This window comes from Helianthus annuus, chromosome 17 (genome assembly GCF_002127325.2).
Source record: "Helianthus annuus cultivar XRQ/B chromosome 17, HanXRQr2.0-SUNRISE, whole genome shotgun sequence".
Taxonomy (NCBI): domain Eukaryota; kingdom Viridiplantae; phylum Streptophyta; class Magnoliopsida; order Asterales; family Asteraceae; genus Helianthus; species Helianthus annuus.
In genome coordinates, this window is record NC_035449.2 from 121,325,308 (window position 1) to 121,335,300 (window position 9,993).

A 9,993-nucleotide genomic window follows, 5' to 3' on the forward strand; every position below is an offset into this window, starting at 1 on the left:
TTTTATGCAACCTTATACGTTATGTATAGATCTATACGCAGCGTATATAAATCCTAAAGTGTACAAATAGACACCTTTGATGTGCTAATAGTTTGTGGGTTAATTTAAACCATAATATATAATGAAGAAAAAAAAAACAATAATGAAAAGAACATATACTGATTATATACACATGGGCAGCCTTTAGTGTCTATAGATATATAATTATATCCAGAGAGATTGCTTGCCTGTTCCTCAATATTGTTTCTCTCTATTTCACTTAATGGCACACCTCCCTCCAAAAGTGCCACAAAACTGGCCGGAAAATCACTCAACCACCCAAATGGACCCTTCATGGGTGGACGAGTTCCTTGACTTCTCATCAACCAAACGCGGCACCCACCGCCGCTCCATGAGCGATTCCGCAGCCTTTCTTGATATCCCCATGATGGCAGACGACCATAGCAGGAAACCGTCCGGATCCACAAACGGTGGTGTGGCTGCAGAATTCGATCGTTTTGATGAGGAACAGTTCATGAACATGTTCATTGACGATGAATCTGGGACGGGTCCCACGGTTTCGTGCTCGAATCCATCGTCACCGTCGGATCATAACAGCTTGAATGAGCAGCAGCAGCAGGTTGAGGAGGAGGAGAGTTCATGGAAGAATGAGACACCGTTGAATCCCCATGCAATGAGTTTGGATAATTCTAATGATAAGATTTTTGATCCCAAGAGGATAAAAAGGTAATTTTAACTATTACTTAAGTTGTTATTTATATTGTTTTTTTTTTCTGGATTAATATAATAATATGTTTATTTTTCTAAAAGAATTCTGGCGAATCGACAATCTGCTCAACGATCACGAGTGAGGAAATTGCAGTACATATCAGAGCTTGAACGCAGTGTCAATTCATTACAAGTATGTTTCATTAATCATTACTATCCAATTTGACTAAACTAAACCGTTAACTATGGTTTCAGAATTACAAACCAGTTCATCATTTAGGATGGATTGGTTGGACCGGCTAAACTAATTTAGTTTGGTTGGTTGCCACTGGTTTTTTTTTTTTTTTTTTTTTTTTTTTTTTTATAAATTGTTAGTTTGTAACTTTGTATCATGGTTATTTTTTTTATAAAAGTTAAATGATTTAATTATTATATTATACAAATACATTAGCTATATATCTAAAGAATGAAAAAATTAAAATAATTTATAAAGATAAAAGATAAAAAGAGAGATTCGATTTACACACCGGTTTCAAGTTCCAAACAATTAAAGCTGAATTTTTCAAATTGTATAACGTGAGAGAACATATATTTACTTTGGTTTAAATGGTTTAAAACTTGAATTCCTAATTATTACTAAAAGTATATAATTAGATATGAAAAGAAGTGTGTTTTTTTTTCTGTTTATATTAAAATGAAGGCAGAAGTATCTATATTGTCACCAAGAGTAGCATATCTGGATCATCAAAGATTGGTTCTTAATGTGGATAACAGTGTCCTTAAGCAAAGAATTGCTGCTCTCTCCCAAGACAAGATTTTCAAAGATGGTATGTGCTGTATTTATGACCATTAATTTTATTCCATTTTTAAATTTATATTAATTTATAAAAGGGAAAACTTTTATTCATACAAATCCACAGTAGAATTGTTAAAAAATATCCAGAGATCTAGAAAGAATTTAAATTTACCATTTTGTGATATAGAAAGCAACAAATAAAAAACTATGTTTTGAGTTTAGATAAGGTAAATGAAAGGTTTAATTAATTTTTGAGTAAAATAAAAAACATAAACATTTTATTAATAAAATATTTTTTCGTTCTACTTTAAGAAGTTTTGGAGTATAACATTAAAAATTATAGTGTATATTGTCATGCATTTGCATGTTACTCCATGATACATTTCTGATTCCATATCCAATATTTAATACATACAGGCTGCCATATCAACTAGTGTGCGTTTTATCTATTTAATATTGTAAAAGTTAAATTTGGATTTATGTTTAAAAAAATAAAAATTAAAGTAATTATATTTGAAAATGTATGCAGCTCATCAAGAGGCACTGAAAGGAGAAATAGAGAGGCTTAAGCAGATGTATTACCAGCAAACCATGCAGAAGAAGATGGAAAATGGATCAAATCCAACACATCACCATGATTCTCCCATTTCTGATCATGCTAATGCACAAGAGCAACTTATGATCAACTAATAAATCTTACATTTTGATCTTCCTCAACAACAGTCTTATCGGTCGGTATGATCAACCTTTATATGTTAACTTGCTAGTTGTTTTGTTATATAGTCTTAAATACCATTACACAAGATCAAAAAGATTTGCTTCCAATTAAGTTCATACTTGTTTCTAGAAATCGATAACCGTCTTAATATGATCATGAACGTAAACTCCATTTTTTGTGCTTTGCAGATATGATTTGGTTAACAGGAGGCATTTGATGAAGCTGTTATTGAACCAGACCACTCCAATATGTGATCATCCCATTGCTTGATGAAGATTACATTTTTTTTTCTTTTTATTATTAATTAATCAAAATGTAATTAATTTGTCACCAAGATTTGTTTAGTTCCCTTCATTTCAATTGTCTATTACGTTATTATAGTAAGAAAAACTTTTTCTTTAACGTAATTTATGTTTTGGTATTTTGAGATCTGGCCATATAACATATTAGTATTGTAAAAATATGTTACTTTTTGGAAAACCAATATCTAATATGATGTTGGTGAATTTAGTATTATCAACACATATAACTACATCTAACCCTATTTTTAGTGGTTTAAAATAGAAAAAAATAATTAATTCAATTTCTTAACATTCGTTAACAAATTAACAAATTAATCAATATGTTAGAGTACACCTTATGGCCTAAGCGACACTTTTTTAAAAGACATCCCCGCGTTAACTCCAGGGCCAGCCCTAGAGGTGGGCGGGGAGGACCACCGGCCAGAACCCATAATTTCGTAGGGCACGTAATTTAAAGAAAAAACGATATTATATATGTAAAAAAATTAATAGGGTGTAGCCAAATAAATACTAACATAACATAGGCCCACTTACAAAAAAAATAATATGGTTTAGATTAGTTAGCCCATTGAGATTAGGTTAGTGAGCCTAATACTCAAATGATTAAAAAAAACTAATAAAAACAATTAGTCTATGTTGGGCGGCAACTAGTGCCCTATGGATATTGAAACGTCGTATAGCAGGAGAGTAGGAGACAGACCTGGTTCGACGAAGAACTCACAGAGTCTGCATGCACAGAAACCACAGAGTTTGCACTCTTTTGTTATTCGATTTCAGTCTTGCATAGAGCCTGTTCGATGAACTCAGTCTCACGATCACGGATCACGTATTCAGGTAAACATCAAATCATCAATTGTCAACCGGCCCTTGTTCAGTACTTCAGTTGTTATGCTTTGTTTTTGGTCGAATTCACTCATTCGGTCCCTTATTAGTTATTAATTATTATGTTTCTTTTTGTCGAATTCAGGCCCTTGTTTAGGCGATTAGTTATTGTCGAATTCATACCCTTTTTCTGTTGTGTTGAAGACTAAATTGTTAGTAATTTATACAAAAACGATTGTCAAATTCAATCCCGTATTCTTTTTTTCTCGAATTTAGGTCTTATTTAAACTGTGAAAAGATGATTCACCAATTTGCTATCAAGAATGTAAGGAGGGTTTCACGAATCATTGGTTAGCTATTAGCTTATTAGTTTCTATGGTATGTGTGACATTTGTGCCTTTCAATCATTATACAATTTCAAACAATTTCGAATCCATTGAAATCTTGTGTTTCATTTCCGGGATTGTATAATTAAATGTGACATTTACACGTTTTAGTCCTTGTACAATTTCGAACTCTCAAAAAGCTTTTCTGGAAGTTATAGGTAAACTGTTACGCAAATGTAATCAGTTTAACGCGGCGTACACTCCGGAACAAGGACATATGCTAAACATACCCTAAACACCCTTTACATAACTTAGAAATAAGTTTTGAGAGGTTCGGTATGGCAAAAACATGTTTATTCGAGTCCAGGGACAATTTGCGACAAACTGCGAAAATATGTCGATTCTTGTATTTTTTTTAATACGAACCATGTTCACACATCAAAAAATTGGGGGGGAGGGGGATATTGCACGGTCCTCCCAACCGCTGGAGTGATCCCACTCCACAAGCTAGCTCAGCCCCATAGCTGCCTGGCGGTGAATACCCCATCCCGAGCTGAGTCCGTTTCCTTCTGGGAAGAAGGTGGCCGATTGTCCCCGTGCCTGGACTCGAACCCGGGTCTCTATGAAGAGTAGGGGTGAGGCTGGCCAACTGGGACACCCCAGTTGGTTCACATCAAAAAATTTTGTGATCATTAAAAACTTGTATTTTATTGATAAGAATGCAAAAATATCAATCGTTGCGCAATTTCGGTCGTTTTCGTGTTCGTTATAGCGTTCGTCGTAATTAAGCAAAAAACGCAATCGTACAACCGAAGGAACCGACGTCCACGACATTTTTTGGCATCATTCAAGTTAAATATACCTTAACATCCTTATAGAGCCTAAAAATTAGGTTAACGGGTGTTAGAAGTGATAAAACGTGACGAAACAAGTCCAGGGGCTAAAACTGCCAAGTTTCAAAAGTTTCTGAGGCTCTGGCGGGGCGCGAGAGGATAGGCTTAAATATCTCGTGGGGCGGGAGAGGTGCCCAGTAACAAAATTCCAAGGCCTCCAATGGTTTTTGTTTGGAACCCAAGTATCCGAATTTTCTTGGTTTTAATCTGCACATGACAAGTGTTTAAGTCACCTTTGATGTGTGCCACCTACTTAGACACATGTAATGATCCTACACACCTTCAATTGCTATAAATAGCAAGCAATTCATCCTTCACAACTTGCTCATTTCCTTCTTCTTCATCTAATCTGCTCTAAATTGGAGTTGCTTCCCTTTGGAGGCAACACAAGTGTTCTTTCCTTAGTCTTGTTCATTATTTTAGTTTATTTTGAGCTAAAAGTCAAACAGTTGACTTTCTATTTGACTTTCGGTTCTGACCATAATTGGTCAAGTCAAAGTTCAATTGAGCTTTGAAACGTGATCGTAATCACGAAGGTTATAATCCCTTGCGATTGCACCTTCTGATTACCACGTTTACTAGTCGAAGTGACGAGTCAAAGTTTTGGTCATAGATGCACATTATGTGCATTTTATGACGAAACCATTTTCGGGTATCAAAACACTAAGTTTTGATACCAAATCAGTTTATAAACTTAGTTAGACTAGTTTTGACATGTCTAACTCGTCACTTCTAGTTTAGTGCTTATTTAGGGTCGTAAGTCGAGCGGTCTTGACCACCGCCTTGACTTTTGAATCCGACCCGTTCGGTCGATCTTAGGATCTGACCAAACACATGTATGTGACCATAGTTGTATAGGGAATAAGCTACTGAGGTTATACCTTATGGTCACGTCGTTTGGTTAGTTATATGATAAGTCGTTTCTATGTTCTTACAATGACCAAAATGCCCTCTTTGCACATAAATCTATTTTAAGCATATGTAACCAAATTTTTAACATGTAAACTGATGTTGCAACATTATTAAACATGTTTTGGTATGTAAGACTTATCATAGGACTAAATTGACCATCCGATCATATATTTACGTAAATGACCATATCGTATGAATTCCAACACTCATTTAGTTTATAAGACTTCATTTTATCTGAATCCTCTGATTAAAGTCTCGACACACTAACATAAGTTATCCGACACATTTGGGCATGTTTGAGCTTTGTTGTTTCACTTGATTCAAGGACGCTTACGCAATCCCAAGTGACTACATAGTTCCCCTATTTTCTGCTTTCAAATGGTTTGGGATGATTCATATGTGCCTATTCTTATTTTCAAAGATATGGTTTACATATACTAAACAACTTTCAACGTGAGTATATAGCTCCCCTCTTTTATGCTTTTTAAATGTTTTTGGTTGACTCATGTGTGCTAAACTGCTTTCAAGTTTTCAAAAAGAAGTCGATGATTTATATAACAATTCTATTTCAATAATGTGACGAACTGTTGGTGCGTTATCCATTGTTGGAACCTGAAGGTTTATTCATGTAGGTTAACAATGTTTAGGGGTTGATCTTGTATTTAGTTTGTTTATGTTTTGGGTTAAACACTTGTGGGTTGGGCTAGAGTAGGTGTCGCATGGGCCTAAGTATGTTTTCGGCCCTAATGTGTTTTGTATATAAACACCCCTAATCACTTGATTAGGGGTTGTTGATCAATAGTAGAAGGCAGGCGACACCAAGCCAGGGAACCGAGTTCCATCCGATCTTGTATCAGTCATCGTTGAAGTTGAATGCAAGTTTCGGTTTGATTGTTCTTTTATTGTGTGTTTATTATTTGATCTTTATATTGTTTCTTGAATCACCTTGTGTTTGGTTTCCGCACTCTCACAAGGTTAGATTGATATCATTGTGATCCTCACGGGTTTTACAATTGGTATCAGAGCCATTGAAGCCATTCAAGGGCTCGGTTTTGATATCAATCGGATTCAAGAAGTTTCATATATTACTGATCCGGTTTGTTGAAGTGTGTTTGCAGATCTGTTCATCGACTGTTCTTAAAAAAAAAAAAAAAATTCATTGAAAAATCACTGATTTTGGTTCTGTTGATTTCAGCATTGGTGTTTGCTGATTTTTCGGGATTTCGGTGCAACAGATTCAAAGATTACAATATCTTTGAATTTTGGAATTTGCTGAAAAGTCGGGATTGCGAGTAAACAGTTCTTATCACTTTTGTTTTGCAGGTTACGACTCGCAATCTCTTAGTTGCGGTTCATCACGTTTCAGTTACGACTCGCAACAGTTGCTGGTTTCGGTTCATCCTGCCCAGTTACGACTTGCAATCAGTCTTGGTTTCGGTTCATCTTGCCCAGTTACGACTCGCAACCAGCTGTTTGACCTTCACTCGCAACCGTGGTTTCGACTCATCCTGTTTTGTTACGACTCGCAACCACTTCGGTTACGACTCGCATCCACAGTTTGACTTGACTCGCAACCATCGTCATTACGACTCGCAATCAACAGAAGTTTTTGACTCGCAACCCCGTTTCGACTCGCAACGACACATTGTGACGGACATTTGGACTGTTGACTTTGGACTAAATAAAATTAATTAATTAATTAACTGATTAATTAGCAATGTCAACCACCAACAGTGAATTGTCTACCCTAACTCAGCAACAAGAACTTGATTCAAAGCTTGGGACCACATCACGCATTCCTAGGCTAACTGATGCCAACGACTTTCCCGAGTGGAAGTGGCGCTTTGAACAGCATCTTAAGGTTAAAGATTACAAGCTATGGCGCAGCATCTTGAGGGGACCTAGGGAAATTATGATGGAAAGTCCTACAGAACCTGATGTTAAAGTAAAGAAGCCTCGAGAACAATACACTGAAGATGATTTGCTTATTGTTGAAGAAGATGATCGAGCTTTCTCTTACTTGACCATGGGTTTGGGTCCTAATATTGCCATGGGTTTTCGCACCTGCAAATCTGCAAAGGAATTGTGGGACTCTCTGGTAGAAGTGTATGAAGGTAATGAAGACATGAAAGAAAGTCGAAGGAACTTGCTGCAACAAAACTTCAACAACTTCAACCATATCTATGGTGAGACGGTGGATAATCAGATTCAAAGGTTTGTTAAACTGGTGACTCAAATGCAAATGGAAGAAATTCATACCACAAACGCCTCCACCAACAGACAACTTCTCAATGCTTTGCCCAAGAGTTGGGATCATCATGTTGCTATGATCAAGAAGACCAAAGATCTTGCAAGATGCACTCTGTCTGAGATGATCTCACATATCAAAGCTTGTGAATTGGATGACAAGCAGAGAGAGACTAACTACAAGAACAGCATGCTGGCTGCCGGTTTCTCAATAGCTCCAACCACGTCTAGCGACAGCAACACAGCTCTGCTATCACAAGGAGGATTTCAGATGTTTCGCAATAATTCCTCTGTCTCTCAATCTGGATCCTCAACTCAAATCGTCTCTCCAGCTTCTCCAGCTTCAGTTCAAAATGCTGGAAAGGCATCTGCTGCTGCCTCTGCTTCTGCTCACTCTACGAACAATGAGATGATGGCATTCTTCGCAAGTCAGTCAAAGGAAAAGCTAGACATAGCAGCTTCTGTAATCAACTGTTTGAATGCTTTTCTTGCAGGGAAGCTTGATCCACCAAAGTGGAGTCAAGATGATTTGTCGCAGATTCATCCAGATGATGTTGAAGAAATGGATATCACCTGGCAAATGGCAATGGCGGCATTCAGAGCTCAAAAGTTTGTGAAGAGAACGGGTAAAAACAGGTGGGGTAATGCTTGGAATGGAGCTTCTAAAGTGCCCTTCAATCTTCGCTGTTTCAACTGTCATGAGGAAGGACACTATGCTAGAAACTGCCCGAAGCCACCCATGAACAGAGATCAGAATCCTACAACTCCTGCACAACCAGCTACTCCTAATCGAGAAAGGGCTCTTGTGTCCACTACAAGTATAGCAGATGCAGCTGCCTCTGGAAGTCCACAGCCGCAGGGATTAGCACAAGCGCTGGTGGTGCAGCCAAATGTCAACTTTGACTGGTCTTCTGAGATTGAGCGTCTGAACATATCAGCTCCAGATAATCAAGCTGCAACTTCTAACATTGCTTTCATGACCTCAAACGAGCATGACCCTGAGTCACAGGAAGAGACTGCTGCTGACGATTTCGCTTTCATGACTCAAATCCTGTCAGCACCTGTCAAAGGTCTCACCAAAGAAGAGGTAATTTCAGTTTTCTGCACTCCTGAATGTAGGGAACGTGTTGAGGCTTATAGAATACACAACGCTGAGCTAATCGAAGATTACAATGAAATTAAAAGGAAAAATTTCACTTTAACGAAAAATGAAAAACTTTTCAAAGAGAAAGTCGAAGCTCAGCGTAAGGACATCGTTCAACTAAAGGACGATGTCAGTGTAGCTAAAGCCCAACTAATGATAGTCAAAGAAAAATTATGTGAAGTAACTAAGGAACTGGAGAGTGTAAGAGACAAATACCAAATCAATCAATTAAACATCAAGAAATTTGATTCCTCCAGTAAGTTAGTAAAAAATCTGTGTGATGAACAATTGGCTTACTCTAAAAAGAAAGGGTCGGGTTTGGGTTACAATCAGACTCCTCCTCCATACAATAACAATTACACTTATTTGCCAATGTCTGAGGAGGAGATCTTAAATGAAAGCAAAATGACTTATGGCTCATCTAGCAAATCGTCTGTTCACAACAAACCTGTTGAGCCACAAAAGTCCTCGCCTTTAAAGTTTATTCCTAAAGGCACAATTGATCCTAACATCTCGTTGTCATGTGCAGATGATAGCTCAGAAGTAAGATGTGATGATGTTCATGGGAGTGAACCAGTTATTGTTTCAAACGTTTCTGAACCTTATTTTGAACATTATTCTGAACCAACTGAGTCTGACATTGCTTTTACAAATTCTTTGTTTGCGTCGTTTTCTGCGTTTGTTTCGTCTTGTGAGCCTGCTGTTTTGGGCAAAACTGATAATGTTTGTGTGGATGATTTGAACAATATTTGTGGTGATGATTGTTTTTCAGCTAATGCTTGTGATGATAACTTATCAAATGTTTCAGCTTGTGATAATGTTACAGGTGCGGTCCCCAAGGATGCATTCAGTGAAACCACTGAAACTATTTCTCAAGAAAATCAAGTGTATCCTGATTCTTCTTCTGAATCTGTCTCAGTGGGTGTCCCTAATGTTGAATCTAGTGGGACCCCATTGGAAACCGAATTACCAAATGAATCAGAACCTGTGTCACAGAGTAAATGCTCTGAGGAAATGCATGTTGATGAAACTTCTTCAGGATCAGAAAGTGAACCTGAATCAGTTTCACTCGAGAAATGCATTAAGGAAGTGCATGTTGATGAAACTTCTTCAGGATCAGAAAGT

At 37.2% G+C, this 9,993-nt stretch overlaps 1 protein-coding gene across 2 annotated transcripts; it reads left to right on the forward strand.

Moving 5' to 3' along the window:
- The first annotated feature begins 211 nt into the window (after positions 1–211).
- LOC110922844 (basic leucine zipper 61) lies at positions 212–2,643 on the forward strand. 2 transcript variants are annotated; one of them, XM_022167042.2, is made up of 5 exons: positions 212–726; positions 811–901; positions 1,409–1,535; positions 2,034–2,239; positions 2,411–2,643. In XM_022167042.2, exons 1-4 carry the CDS (start codon positions 263–265, stop codon positions 2,192–2,194), a joined length of 843 nt encoding a protein of 280 aa, XP_022022734.1. In that variant the 5' UTR covers positions 212–262; the 3' UTR covers positions 2,195–2,239; positions 2,411–2,643. The 2 variants fall into 2 exon arrangements, with proteins under 2 accessions (XP_022022734.1, XP_022022735.1); XM_022167043.2 differs by having other exon boundaries at positions 213–726; positions 2,034–2,235.
- Positions 2,644–9,993: the final 7,350 nt, after the last annotated feature.

Bases quoted from the DNA above. Each gene is read 5' to 3' on its own strand.
- LOC110922844 (XM_022167042.2), top strand. From the start codon at position 263: ATGGCACACCTCCCTCCAAAAGTGCCACAAAACTGGCCGGAAAATCAC. The intron at 727-810 runs GTAATTTTAACT...TTTTTCTAAAAG, and splicing joins GATCCCAAGAGGATAAAAAG to AATTCTGGCGAATCGACAAT. The intron at 1,536-2,033 runs GTATGTGCTGTA...AAATGTATGCAG, and splicing joins AGACAAGATTTTCAAAGATG to CTCATCAAGAGGCACTGAAA.